Source organism: Cyprinus carpio, chromosome A20 (assembly GCF_018340385.1).
Source record: "Cyprinus carpio isolate SPL01 chromosome A20, ASM1834038v1, whole genome shotgun sequence".
NCBI classification, from domain to species: domain Eukaryota; kingdom Metazoa; phylum Chordata; class Actinopteri; order Cypriniformes; family Cyprinidae; genus Cyprinus; species Cyprinus carpio.
In genome coordinates this window covers 22637689-22653027 of record NC_056591.1, presented here as the reverse complement: position 1 = coordinate 22653027, position 15339 = coordinate 22637689, and the positions used below count along the sequence as shown (strand labels likewise).

Here is a 15339-nt window from a genome sequence, read left to right as displayed (position 1 = left end):
TCTAAATGCAGATTATTTTTAAGCACTATTAAAGGAAGAATATGTCTGTTTGACAGTTCGAGAAGCTTTTCCTTCTCCATCTACTACAATAATCTTAAAAAGATTTATTTATTTATTATTTGAAGAGGGTGGAGATGCTGCTAAACATCAGTTTATTCTCTACTGAAGTAATACGGATTTGGGAAGAAACCAGGGTGAGTAAATCATTTTTAAAAGAAATCAGATGAGCCATAATACCTAATATATGCATTTATTTCAGCAGTATGTTCAGAATACATATTATACATGAATATACATTAATTTCAGCAGGATTTTAATGATGACAATCTATTGGTAGGTCTGAGCAGGAAAGTGTTTGGCCAGCTCATTGGTCAGATTGTGTCGAAGCCCCGCCCATATGAAATGAGTGGGCTGTGCTCTCCTGACCTGCGGCGTACTCAAAGTGGACGCTCAGCTCAATGGACAGCGCTGACCGAACCAACCCCACGCCTCCGCCCCGCTCCGCTCCGGGATGGTACACTCTACTGCTGACCGGGTGCATGAAGAGAGATACTGGGCAGAATGGAGCGGTCAGTTTGGCTCCGCCTCCACAGTATGACAGACGCTCCTCGTTGCCCGCCGCCTCGATAACAGGTGTGTGAACACAACGGGCTGATCTTCACAGCGCAGGAAGTTGCGCTCGCGTCTGCAGAGCGAGAGGAAGGGGCAGTCCTGTTCATATCGGCCACTCCGGTTGACCTTCAGACGGTTGAAGAAGAACACTAACAAGTGCTGGTCTAATAGAGAGAGAAAGTTTTTGGAGTTATAAAATAATAATAGAATTATAAATAATATAAAATACCATTTCTTTTTGACATCGTAATGTTGCATTCATCTCAGAGCTGTTTGGTTTTGTTCAAACTTTTAATTAAATTTTTTTTTTTTGCAATGCCTAGTGAGAAAATCCACATTTTAGTGCATTTCAAATATTGTCTATATATATATAACGTTTCTGTGACTTTTCATTAAAATGCTCAACCGAGCCTTTTAGGTGTAAAATATGAAGCAGGGTTATTATAGTTAACTAAACCTAAAACTAAAACCATTAAAAAATCACTTTCATTACTTTATATAATATAAACATTGACTAAAATTAAAATAAAAAATATAAAAATGAAAAATATAATAAAAACTATAGTAGTATAATACCAGAGATATTAAAATATAACTGACTTTAAGTCCCCCTAAGATTTTAAGTTAATACTTCTATAATTTAACAACACATTTGTATGTATACAGTTCTCATATTATTAATAATACTAATAATTCTATTATTAGTTTTAACTCTATAAAAAAATAAACGCAGGAATATTAGTTGCAAATAACGATTGTACTGTATAATATATAAAATATAATATTTGTTAATATAATAATAATAATAAAAATAAATAACAATTACAATATACAAAAAAATAAATAAATTAAACATATATATATATATAAATACATACAAATACATGTATATATTTAAGAAATATTTACATATATTCTATATGATTTATGTTTTGTAGAAATATAAATATATGGCATATTTTTTAAATATATACAGGTTTGTGTGTGTATTTATATATATATACATATAAATACATACAGTGCACAATTTTTTTTTTTATTATGTAAACACAAACTTATTTTGCGATTAATCGATTACAATACTAATATTAATGTCATTAATTATTTTCAAAGCTTTTATTTTGGCGAATTGCTGGTGAAATGCTGTAAACCTCAGTTAACAAAAAAAATCTTAAATCTATACATATGTTTTCATTTCTAAAAATGACAAAATATCAAATAATTTATTTTAATTTCTCAATTAACATTTTAGTTCTTTATTTACATTTTAGTTCTTTAATTATTAGTGTTTCATCTCACAAACCCCCATTTTTGAAACCTTGCCATGGGTTATGAATATGGTAATCATACTGTACTCTGTGTCAAAACTAAAGAGGTTTATATTAATGTAAAAGAGAACATGCATATTCCATAAAAACATTACACAACATAGTATTGGATATGTGCATTTTGCATGTGTGCAGGTGTTTCAAAAGCCCCAAAATACCTTTGAAACAGGTGACAAAGTTCTTCACCTTGGTGTCATCCAGAAACAGCTTGACAAGAGAGAAATAATTCACGATTATGGGAATGACACACAGTAAACAACATTATAGGCATCTTCTCAGTGATGTACTTGTCCCTGATGATCGATACAGTAGAAATACTGTCTGATCCTCGCCTCTGGACTCTGTCCTTGTGTGTATGAGGACACATGCCTGCTCAGGAGCCTCCTCCAGTCACTGCTGAACAGTCTGATTAGTATTAGTAAACCTCATCGCGGATTCTTTGACATCTGCCTTGTGTCGGATCCAGCACTGTTTTTGTTTTGTAAACAAAACGCCAGGTGCATCAGTTCCGCTTTGATTTTACAGCGTAAACAGGGTCAAACGTGTCAGTGTTAGGGTTTTATTGGTGTATTTTGATTGTGAGCTATGTTAAACACTGTAAAATGTATATTTTGTTAGAAAGGAAGTCACATTATCATAACAGCAGCAGTGGCGCATTTGAGTGTGTTTGAAGTGAACACTAGATGGCGCTGTAGTGTGTTTAAATAGACAAGGCGAGATTAATTCATGCATGATGGTAATGTGGCATAATAAACAAATTAAAAGAGAAAGGCATTAATAAAACGAAATTATATACAGAAAAATCAATATTCAATTAAAAAGTGCATTAGTGGGAAAAGTTTAAAGGATGGATGTAAATAATGCAACATTAATACTTCATTTTATTATATTATAATTTTTTAAAATTTCCCTATAAACTCCTAATTAAATTTATGCTTTTAACCTATTTATGAACTATTAAATCTGATTTATTATCGTTTATTAATTATTGTAGGCTATGTATTGTTTATTTTAAACTGGGTTACACTTTTTTTGCTGTCTTTCTTTAAAACAATGCCACTTGAATTAATATTTAATATAATTATAATGTATTAATATTGCAATAAAATGCTAGTTGCTTTAATAATTTATCAAATGCAATGCCGTTCAGACATGTATGAGTATTAAGTGTCCAAATATTCAGATAGATGGATAGCGTGATGGGGTTGCCATGGTAACCTGCTCTTTTCATCCTCCCCGCGAGAAGCGCACAATGACGTCAGGTTGTCGGTGGTGACGGAGACGCGGGCGGACAGCGCGTGCTCCGGATCCTCGTTCACTCGCGCTGACTGCGGCGGCGGCGGAGCCTCTATCATCATGACTGGCGTCCTGTGGATTACTTTCGCTGCGTGTTGAAGCGGGAACGAGAGGCACCATGGCTGAGAGGTAAATAAGACGCGACGCGCGCGCAACCGCATCAGCATTGCAGGCTCGCGTGTGGAAATGAAATGCGGTGATTTGGCATCGCGACGGTCGCCCGGTTACGCGAACATCGGCGGCTTCATTTGCATCACTTAAATAGGAAGTGTGTATTTATGCAGCTATGTGGATCGCTTTAGTTTGAGCCCGGCTCGTGCATGACACCCTCCACACCCGTAAGCCGGTGCTCGGGAGCTCCGAGCTGATCCCCGCACCGGCTCATTGTTGATCTTCTGTCATTCCTCTGTAAAGACACGGACACGCACCTAGCGAACGCATCCCCCCGAGGCGCGCGCACGGCGGGGCGATGCGATGCGAGGACGCGCAGCATGCTATTTTAAGCAAAATGTCATGACGGGGATGCAGACACCTGCGGCACCCGAGCCGCGCTGCGTTATCCGGCGTCGTCTTTACCTGCGAGTCTTGTGGTATTTAATTATTCATGCTTAGTGTTGAGGAAGTCAGTGATCCATGTGGAATGTGAAGTGTCATTTTTATTGGAAACCACCCTGTGTTTATCAAACAAAGCATTGGCCATGAAACAGAAGCACAGGGATGGCCAGGGACCCCTTTGCGTGGACGCTATTATATATACTGTATATATATACTGAAATGGGCATCATGAAAAATAACCCATCCCTGTGAGAATCCAGGTTTTGTAAGCTATTTCTTTTAGCACCAATCAGAAACACTCAACGCATGTCTATCATTTTGCATCTTCAAGTTTACAGATTGCGAAAGGTTCCATAAAAATCCCATCCATAGAGGAGTTGATTTTTAATGATAAACCTTAAAAAACAGATCTACTGTGAGCTACGAGGTTGTTCATCGATGGTTTATGCGTTAGTTGAAGACATCAGCCTGCATTATTTCAACTTAATTGTAAAATGATTGTTTTTAACAGCAGGTTTCCTGGCGAAAAACTACATTTCCCTCGATTCTGCAAAGACATCTCCACCAATCAGAGAATCGTGACAAGCAAATTGCACAAAATGAGCTCCGCCCACTCCCATAAAACACTCCCATATGCTCTCAAACTACTTAAATATTTGCATATATTACAATAAGCATAAAAAACTTGCAGAATCAACAATGCAAAAAAAAAAAAAAAATAGACGAGCACTAATGCATTTTTATTGTTTGTCTGATTGGCTCACTTGTCCTTAGAGGGCGGGGATTGGAGAAGAAAACATGTTTCCCCAAGGCGGAATTCCTGGCAAAAAAAACTACATTACCCACAATTCTGCAAAAAATTAAACCAATCAGAGAATTGCAATAAAGCAACTTGTTCCAAATGAGCTCTGCCCACTTCCGTGAACCACTATCTCCGTAGTTCTCAAACTACTTAATTATATTCATATGTATGCATATTTTGCAATAAACGTAAAAATATGTTTGTTATATGCATAATCCAATCATTTTATATTTCTCCATTGTTTTTCATTGCTTAATGTAATTGTAGTTGTTTTCTTTCCCTCATCGAAGGAGTGTTAGTACACATTCTGGTACCTTTATATTTTTGTCTGATTTTCAAATAGTTTTTTGTGTCAAATCAAAGTTGCAGTTCTCCCTCGTAGCCGGGCTTGGTTTTGGTTGGTTTACAGTTTATAACTCTTTAACAAAGAATTTTTTTTTTTAATTCCTGTGTAAAAAAATTATTGAAAAAAACAACAACTTTGGAACCGGTGGTGTTGAAAAAGTTGGCCTTTGGAAGGTTAACGAATTGTTGAAGATATTGTGAAGGGTGGAAACATGCTTTTGGCACTATGCACATATATGAATTCTTGACCAGTGCATCGCTGGTCCTATTGTTCATGCTTTAGTGTCCAAACCAAATATGTCAAATAGCTAGATATAAATATGTCAACAGCTTAACAAACCAAACTGTTGCTCCACCATCTGCAGTAGTGCATCTTGAAAATGTAATGTTGCTTAATGAATTGCACATTTTAGACTGCAAAATTCACCAAATCAAACTCGCATAGCCAGAAACCTCAGAGTTTATGTACATGTGTGGTGTATGTTTCCAGACGCATGTAATGCAGATGAGAGATTCATTCATTTTTTCAGATAATCACAATCTTCAATCTTGATTCTTGAAATCCCAAGATCATTCTTAATTTGCCATTGTTTCCTTATCCACATTTGCTTTTGAATCTGCAGTTATGCAGTCAAATTTCTGCAGTCCAAATAAGATTAGAAGTTGAATTTGATAAGATAAAAACGTTGTTTATTGTTTGTAAAAAAAAGATGCAGAGAAAACTCCTTTCCATTGAACCGATATGCACGCAGTGACATATAGAGTGTAGTTCAATTCAAGAATAAAATTACTCTTCTTCTAAAATATACATGCAAAAACATACATGCAAACCAGTGTAGTCCGTACATGTTACCCTTTTAAATCAGTTTTTTTCAGTGAATCATGAACATACAGACACAGCAGTTCACAAACAATGACTCTTTTAAATCGGATTTTTTTTAGTGAATCAAGAACATAAAGCACAACCAGTGTAGTCCAATTACTGAACAAATGACTTTTAAATCAGTTCTTTATAGTGAATCAGAAACATAATACAAGCAATTCACAAACAAATGACTCATGACCTCTTTTAAATCAGTTCTTTTTAGCGAATCAAAAACACACAGCACAGATAGTGTAGTCCAACTCACAAACAAATGACTCTTTTGAATCAGCTCTTTTTAGTAAACCGAAAACATATCATTATCATTACTTCGAGTGAGGGAACAATTTTATTGAAACATTAGATTTGTCAATATTATTGTAAAAAAAATAGCAATAGTTCTGAACTGAATCAAATCAATTTGAACTGGGAAACTGTACGGATCCCCAGCTCTAGTGTGCATCAGAGGTGTTTGATGTTTGAATTTCTGCCTGCTGATGTGGATGTGGAGGATGACTGAGGTTGGGTGTGTAAATGGATGAAACCAGAGCTGGGTGGAGCGCAGGCGTGTTTGTTTCCGCTCTCGTCCTCTTTGAGTCATTCTCAGAGATCAGAGTGCTGTTTATCCTGTGGTCAGTCTGAATGTCATTGTGTTGTGGCCGTGGCATTCAAAACAGCGTGTGCACAGGTGCTGGTCTCGTCCTGCTCTGCCGAACACCTGTCTGTATTGTGTTAAATTTTTCTCATTTTAATTGTAGTTTATGTTTGAGTAATATTTACATTTGTATTGTTTTTGTTTTTTTTAAACACATTTCGATTTAGCATTATTTTTATTTTACTACTTAGTACAATTATTTAATCGAATATGTATATTTTATATTTTTATTACATTTTATATTTCATTATATTTTATTTTTCAACTTAATTTCAATTAGCAAAAGCAATGCGCTTTTGGGATTTTTCTTTAATATTTCTATTTTCCTATAATATTATATTTTAAAATATAGTAATTTTAGTACTTTAGTACTAAGTATTAGGTTTTGAATCTAATATTCATATTTGTATTTTTTTTTAACTTGACAAAAACCATGCACCCATTTTTATTTTATTATTTTTTATTATATTTGTCTATTATTTTAGTACTTCAAAGTAACATTTAAGTTTTCAATCTAATATATATTTATTATTTATTGCATATTCCACAAAACTTTTTGCAACTCCAGTCAGATCAGAATCTGATTGTAATTGCATTATTTCATGACATTTATATAAATTTGCACCCCAAATTTCTTCAACTACTACTGTATGCAAAGATGTACATATTTATTTAAATAGCAGGTTTTTTTTTGCTTTTTTATTTACCTTTAGGCTTATGTCCCCCCCCAAAAAAATGAACAAAAACTATTTGAATAGTTTTTATTTTTTAGTTAACAAGAAGACAACAATGCTTTATACATTTAGCATCCATTTATTGCATGTTGCATAGAAACTGGAAAATAATTGCAAAAATTGCAATGGCAATCAGAATCATTATGCAACTTTTAGCAGTAAAGGTGCACAAATTTGTCTTAAAAACCCAAGATCTGTTTAAAAGCCACTGCAGAGCTTTTGAGGAAGGAGCTTGTTGACCCAAGAGTTCCTGATGACTTCATTACACACTAAGCTTCAACACGCTATTGATGAAAAGCTGTTGTAGTGATCGGGTTCGACACCCGGCAGTCACACAATGCCATTTCAATTGATCTGCCCTCTTAAACATGCTTTTACCGACCCATAATGCAGTGTGTCAGAGCAGCGCTACAGAAGCGGCACGCTTTTTTTAGTGGTTTGGTTGACGTTTTCATTACTGTGCAGGTGATGTAAAATAGGCTCTGCAACTAAGCTACTCTGTCTCATTTAAAAAAAAGTGGTTGTTTACCCAAGCATGTCACTGTAAAATGATGATAATACCCATAATTTTACAAATGATTCTGGCCATCGTAATGATGCTGCTATCGAGTTGAACAGCCTCTGCAAGGTCAAATCAAGACACTCCATCACACTAATAATGTTTAAATAGGCCGACCCTTTACATGCACTGCATACTTATGGATTAGCGTATGAGATATAAAACTAAATGAAAAGTAGGTAAGGCCAAGTGAACTAGACTGATTAACTTCATTACAGCACAGCTTTGTAGTTTATGGATTATTGGTAAATCTCAGAAAAACAGGCAAGAAATGATCAGGAAATACTTCACCAAACCATTAAAAGAAAAAAATGTGTGTGTATATATATTAAGTACACATTCATTACTACAAACTAGACAAAATCTCAGTAATAGAATGCAATTATAATATAATATTATATAAATACATACATACATACATACATACATACATATATATATATATATATATATATATTTGCAATTTGTGATTTTTTTAAATGAAAATAAAAGCACATTCATTACTACAAGCTCTACAATATTCCTCATTTGGCAAAAAAAAACTTGGCATTATTTTTTCCACAATTATATTATTATATCTTTATGAAAATTGAAAATTAATCACATTCATTACTACAAAACTACACAAATTATTTTATATTATAATAATTTAATTTATAATATTATATAACCTTCTCATTACTGTAATGCAAGAACAAAATCAAAATGTGAAAAGAATATTTTAAATAGCTAAGTATATATATACATGTATATACATATATATATATATATATATATATATATATATATTATATATATTATATTAGAGAGAGAGAGAGAGATATATAATATGTTATGTAAGTTTACATAATTTTTGCCTTTAGTTTAAAGGTGTCATGAACTGCCTTTTTTCTTATTATTTTGTATTTTTTCTCTCAAAGGGACCGAGTTTTCTTACTGACGCGTCTGGGATCTTCATTAAAAATAAAGTTCATCCACTCTTTCCTAATGTCAGGATCAGAAGGAAGGCGATGCAAAGACTAAGCTTGGCACTAAACAGCGTCTTGTTGTCTTCGGAGCATCTTTATCGTTTGGTTTCTGTGTAGACCTGCGTTTGCTGCTCTCCTTATTTACAACCCTACTACTAACTTCCCTTTGATATTTGATCTCCTGCTATCTCTGCTAGCACTGAATCTAGATCTGTCTCTGTCAGAAAGGAGATGCATTAATGAGAACACTAGTGTGTGTGGCTATTTTATGAAGGCTTTATCTTTAACACCAAGCATTTTCTGCAGACGTCTGTTGATCTTCTCCGCCTTGATTCCTTTAAACTCAAAAGTTTAAAATGCTACTGATGACATAACTCCTGTGAAAGTCGCAAGAAGAACAGGCAGCACAGAAATCACTTGGAAACAATCCCACAGGCAGTTTAAGAGTCATGAAAGAGACAATGCAGAAAAATCTGAGCGGATGTGGCGGAAGACGAAACTTGAAATTCCTATAGCATCTAAATAGGCAGCCTTCATGCTTTTAATGTGAAACTAGCCACAGCTACACAGACTTTCTTCTCAAAGACCGAGTATAAACGTAGTAACTTAAACACACTCACACTCTTTTTTTTTTTTTTTTTTTTGCTACTGTTGAGAAGACTGACAAAAAAAAAAACCCCCCCAAAGGTCAGATTCCCAGTGAAAATGCTCTCCGACAGCAAGCCAAATGCAATGAGTTAGCTTCTTTCTTTTCTGAGAAGATCATTAATATCAGGAAGGCGATTAGTACATCCCCAAGTTATGCAGAGGTCAGAGAGATTCGTCCGCAATATCAAAAATAAGTTACTATGTCTGCTTTTGAAGAAATTGATGGCAAATTTTTGGAAGAAAATAGTACCAGCACCTTAAATCGTCAACCTGCTATCTTGACACACTTCCCACATATTTTTTCAAAGTGTGGTTAACTGTTTAGAAGCAGATCACTTAGAAGTGGTGAACACCTCACTTCTTTCTGGGACTTGTCCAAACTTTTGTTGTTAAGCCCCTCCTGAAAAAGAGCAATCTTGATAACACCATATTGAGCAACTATAGACCAATATCTAATCTTCCTTGCATAGACAAGATTATTGAAAAGGTAGTCTTTAATCAGCTGAAGCAAATACTTAAAAACTGATACCTGGACAATTTTCAATCTGGTTTTCCCTTCCCCGACCACATCACAGCACAGAGGCAAAAGCACTCACTTAAATAATAAATTATATTCGCTTTAAATTCTGACTTCTGGCTAAAACTAAACCATCAGTGCTTGGTATTACTAGATCTCAGTGCTTCGGTTTGACAACTGTCGATCATAACATTCTTCTACAGAGACTGGAAAACTGACTGGGTCAGGCTTTCTGGGATGGTACCAATGGATCAGGTCATGACTTAGAAGGGAGATTTAATGTCTTAATGTGAGATCTAGGATAGCATAAGTCTAAGTGGACGTCCATGACATTAGCGAGTCCCAGCAAGGCTCAATTCTTGCACCGCTCTTGTTTAGAGCCTGTATATGCTCCCACCTAAGTCAAATAATGAGAAAGAACCCAAGGTTGCCCTTATCACAGCTATGCTGATGATACACAGATTTACCTAGCCTTATCGCCAAACTAACTACACAGCCCCATTGACTCCCTCCTGCCAATGCATTGATGAATTAACAGTTGGATGTGCCAAAACGTTCTTTCAGTTAAACAAGGAGAAAACTGAATCTCATTGCACATTTGGAAACAAAGATAAGTTTTCAGGTGAATGCATATCTTATTGACTCTAGGGGGTCAAACAAAACTAAAATCAAGTCACAGGAGAATCTTGGTGTGATTCTGGAGACCCAGACCTTAGTTTCCAGTAGCCACGTTCAAAGCAGTAAAGCGTACTATATCAGCATACTGTCATCTTTAAAAACACTGCACACTGAATTAGATGTTTTTGTTTCTAGTGTAGACTTGGGAAACTTGCAGATATTTGCAGAAGCAGATTTGTTCACTGAACTATAAACCTAACAGACCCACCCATCAGATCATCAGGATCGAGTCAGTTAGAAATGTACCAAGGTTCACAACAAAACAAGGGGATCTGTGCTTTTTCAGTTATTTTTGCCACCCGCATTGAGATTCAGATTTGCTAAAACTTGAGCCACATTTAAAAATCCAATATAATAGAAATCCGTACTCAAAACTCATCTGTTTTAGCTGTGCATATTATGAGTGAATACTGTGCTACTGTGCTAACGTAATACCCGAACAGCTGATTGCACTGTATTTTATATATAATCATTTTCTATCTTTAACTGTTTTCAGTTCATCTTTTAAATCAACTTTGAAATCACTTTTAAAAAGATTGTAAATTACTTGTTTTATTGTTGTGATTATTTTTTTATGATTATTTTTTCTTCCTTTTATGTAAAGCACTTTGAATTACCAGTGTATTGAAATTGCCTTGACTTATGTACATGCGTGAATTGGTGGGCAGGGTTAAGCAGGCAGTGCTGTAGAATCGGTGGGCGGGGTCTAAACAGGCCAAGTGCTGTAGAATCTGTGGGCGAGTAAGCAGGCAGTGCTGTAGAATCGGTGGGCGGAGTTAAGCAGGCAGTGCTGTAAATTGGTGGGCGGGGCTAAACAGGCAGTGCTGTAGAGTCGGTGGGCGGAGCTACACAGGCGAGTTCGCTGTAATTAGTCGGTGGGCGGAGCTAAACAGCGCAGTGCTTGTAGAATCATGGGCGGGGCTAACAAGGCAGTGCTGTAGAATCTTCGGTGGGCGGGTGCTAAACAGGCCAGTGCTGTAGAATCTGTGGGCGGAGTTAAGCAGGCAGTGCTGTAGAATCGGTGGGCGGAGTTAAGCAGGCTAGTGCTGCTACGATTGGTGGGCGGGGGTTCTAAACAGCTCAGTGCTGTAGAGTCGGTGGTGGCGGGAGCTAAACAGGCAAGTGCGGTAGCTAGTCGGTTCGGGCGGAGCTAAACAGAAGCAGTGCTGTAGAATCAGTGTGGCGGGGCTAAACAGGCAGTTCGTAGTTGTAGAAGGTCGGTGGGCGGAGCTAAACAGGCAGTGCGTACGAGTCGGTGGGCGGAGCTAAACAGCAGTGGCTGTGAATCCGTGGCGGGGCTAAAACCGGCAGTGCTCTTGGTAGAATTGGTGGGCGGGGCTAATCAGGCAGTGACGCATGAATCTATATTCTTCTGCGGAGCGGCGAGTTTAGACCACACTATTATGTCATAATCGCTGTCAATATTCCACTAAATGTTTGTTTTTGCCAGAATCGCTTCAATATAAGCTGTTTTTAGCGACTAACAAGAAAAGTTTTGAGTTCTGAAACTTACAGAATGTTTTTATAGTACAATGACCTCTTATATGTCAAAAGATCAAGGGAATTTTGATTTCTTGCTTCAGGACCCCTTTAATGAACGTAAATTAAGCTGGTTTTAATTTTAAAGATTGGGTTTAAGATTTTTTTTTACAGAAAATATTACAGTTTTAAAGAATGTATTTTTATTGTTCATATTTTATTATTATTATTATTATTGTCATTTACAGTGAATGACCGATTTTGAGATGGTAATATGCATAATTTTTATGTATGAACTAATAAGATAATAAAAACATAAATGTAAATGTTACAATTGCAATGCAAATAATCTTAATGGTACTTAAATAGGTGTTTTTAAATCAACATATAAAATTATATTTATCTTTACTTACTGTTGGTTTTTGGGTGAAATATTCCCTGGCGTTTCTTGGAGAAATTGCCCATATGTCGGTCAACGTGGTGAGAGTGACAGCATGAAGCGCAGTCATGAATTGAATTATTATCAGATTAATACAGGGAAAATGGATGTCTCACTGTAGACCTGAACCGCGGGTGACTTGCAGTTTGGAAAGGTGAATCTCTCAAAAAAACAAAAACAAGTGGATGCGATTTGTCCAGTATCAGTAATTAATGTTGCTCTTGATCTGACAGTACCGAAATATGGAGGCTGACGCAGTGCACTTCAATAAAAATGAGCAGATAAGCAAGCCACCTAATTATAATGATCGTCCATGCAAAATATGCAGGATTACCGCAAGAACGATTGCAGATCAGCTGCCAGACGCTGCTTGCCAGAAATTTTGTACGTTTCAAGTGTCAAGCGTGCTTTGGAACCACACCAAAAACCGACCATTACTGATGCTGCATTTTATGAAAATAATGTGCAGTGTAACAGAAAAAAAAAAAGGATTATGTGCATTATAGCAGTTTTACACACAAATTAGATGGAAAAATGCCGTGTAAACTTAGAACACGGCTTATTTGATTTGGTTCAATATCTCTTCTACCAAAAAATACTGTTAAATTGTTTTCTGTGTGCTCCAGAAAATGTGTAATTGAAATAATAAGCAATTCAATCTTCTCATTTAATGTGTTTCCCCCTCAAGTGAAAAAATGTGGACATTTTAGTTTTAGTACTTCAACTTACATCAAATTATAAGTTTTTAGTTATATTTTGTTTATTATAGTATGTTTTCCAAGTGTTGTTTTTGTCAATTTCACTTTTTTTTTTGCATTTTTATTATTCTTTTTTTATATTTCTATCTATTTATTTCAGTTTTAATTTTTATTTTATTTTAATTCAACTTGTTAATACATTTTAGTGATTTTTTCATATAATATTTTTATTTCTATTTTTATATTTCAATTATCCCAAAACAATGATTCTTTTTCCTTTTTATTTTTTAATATTTCTATTTAGCTGTAATTTATCTTTCATTTAGTTCAATGTTTTTGTAATTTTAGAACTTCAACGTGTTTTATAAGTTCAGATTTTTCATCTAATATTAATATTTAATTGTATTTTATTTCAGCTTGTATTTCAAATTACCCAAAACAATGCACTTTTTTTTTCATTTTTTTATATTTCACTATTTTCTTTATTTTCATTTCAGTTTTAATTTTAGCAATTAAACTCATTTATATGTTTAGGTTTTCCATCTAATATTTATATTTATATTTATTTGAAATGTTGTGTAATTTATTTTTAAAAAATCCAATTACAATGCCCTTTCTAATTTTTACTATATATATATATATATATATATACTATAATATATACGTATAGTAGTAGGTTAAGTATAGATACGCTATATAGTATGATATTTCCTATTTTCAGTTTTAAGTGTTTAAATAATTTCAAATATTTCAGCATGTTATTATTTTAGTTCATTGCCAATGAACATTTTCTAATTCTCCTTGAGTTTTCGTTTTTTAAGTTTTCCATTAATAATTTATGTAACCCGTTTTAAAGTAAAGCAGTGTTTTGAAAAAAAACCACTCAGACTGATGTGCATGTTATGCAATTTACGTTGTTGCAACAGCAATTTTACCCCAAACTCAGAGATGGAAACGCCCATTGGATTTCAAAACAGGACTCATTGATTTGATTCCAGCATTTTACTTCGCCAAAAGAGGCTGTTAGATTTAAGTGTGCGCCGAAAAAATGTGAACTGCCCCCCCCCCCCCCAATTTGAAGCAATTCAATCCTCTCCTTTTCTGCATTTCCCCTCGAGCAAAAAAAGTTGCAAGCTCTTACATTCAAACTCGGTCAACAGATATAAGCGTGCAATAGTTCGGAATCGCACGGTCTTGAGACGCGAAGATGACAGTGGATGGTGAGGGGGAAAAGCAAAAGAGCGTCAGACAGGGACAAGAGCCTGAGTGGAGAGCGGATGAGACAGTGTGCTGCTCACTGAGTCCAGCGCGAGACACTCGCTCTGACCGCCGGCCTTATTACAATACCTGTGTGTGTGTGTGTGTGTGTGTGCGCTGATCTACAGATGTGGAATATGGGGGTCATGGAATTGCAGAGGCTGCGGTTGCTAGGAGACTGTTGCCGGGAAGCCTTTGTCTGGATTGCTCTGATGTCTATAGAAGCGGCCTTAACATTGAGGTCACACAAACCCACACACACTCTCCCACACGCCCATCTGACGTGCTGCTATTTTTTAGGAGCCACTCTTAGTGTGTGTGTGTGTGTGTGTGTGTTAATTTGAGTGCTGATGGGAATTAGAGCAAACGGTTTCGTCTTCGAATAAGTGCATAAGACATACTGTAAAAGACACAAGTTATTTTGTTTGGTAGTATGTATATGCTATTATAGTATTTTTTGAATAAAATAACTTTTATATGTTTTCAGGTATATAGCTTTATTTTTATTTTAGTTTAAATGATTTTAGTACTTCGACTGAAATGCATTTATTATTTAATTATTTCAGATAGTTGCCAGGTAACATTTCTAATTTTCATTTATGTTTTTTTTTTAGTTTTTTATCTAATTTTTTTTAAATAGTTTTAGTTATAGTTAACACTACAAACAGTGATACATCTAGATGCATTGATTTGCACAACAACATTTTTACAGAAAATAATCATGTTAGAGTATTATTTATATACTAATATAGTATTTTTTAATATGTGGAATTAGCTTTTATTTGATATGTACAGTTTTTTTTTTTTCAATTTTAGTATTTTTATGTGCTTTTGTCATTTTTTTTTAAATATTTCTATTTAACTTTATTATTTCACTTTTAGTTTTAGTCATTTTAGTACTTAAACT

The 15339-nt window shown here is 35.0% G+C and overlaps 1 protein-coding gene and 1 pseudogene across 1 annotated transcript in view; one reads left to right on the top strand and one right to left on the bottom strand.

Annotated features, from left to right (window-relative positions):
- Positions 1 to 236: 236 nt before the first annotated feature.
- Positions 237 to 3295, bottom strand: LOC109044901 (annotated as a pseudogene).
- Positions 3212 to 15339, top strand: part of LOC109099872 (rho GTPase-activating protein 39-like) — a 51075-nt gene continuing 38947 nt past the window's right edge. The window contains 1 exon segment of the mRNA XM_042778162.1: positions 3212 to 3365. Within this exon segment, the coding sequence (XP_042634096.1) occupies positions 3355 to 3365 (11 nt within the window). The 5' untranslated portion in view covers positions 3212 to 3354.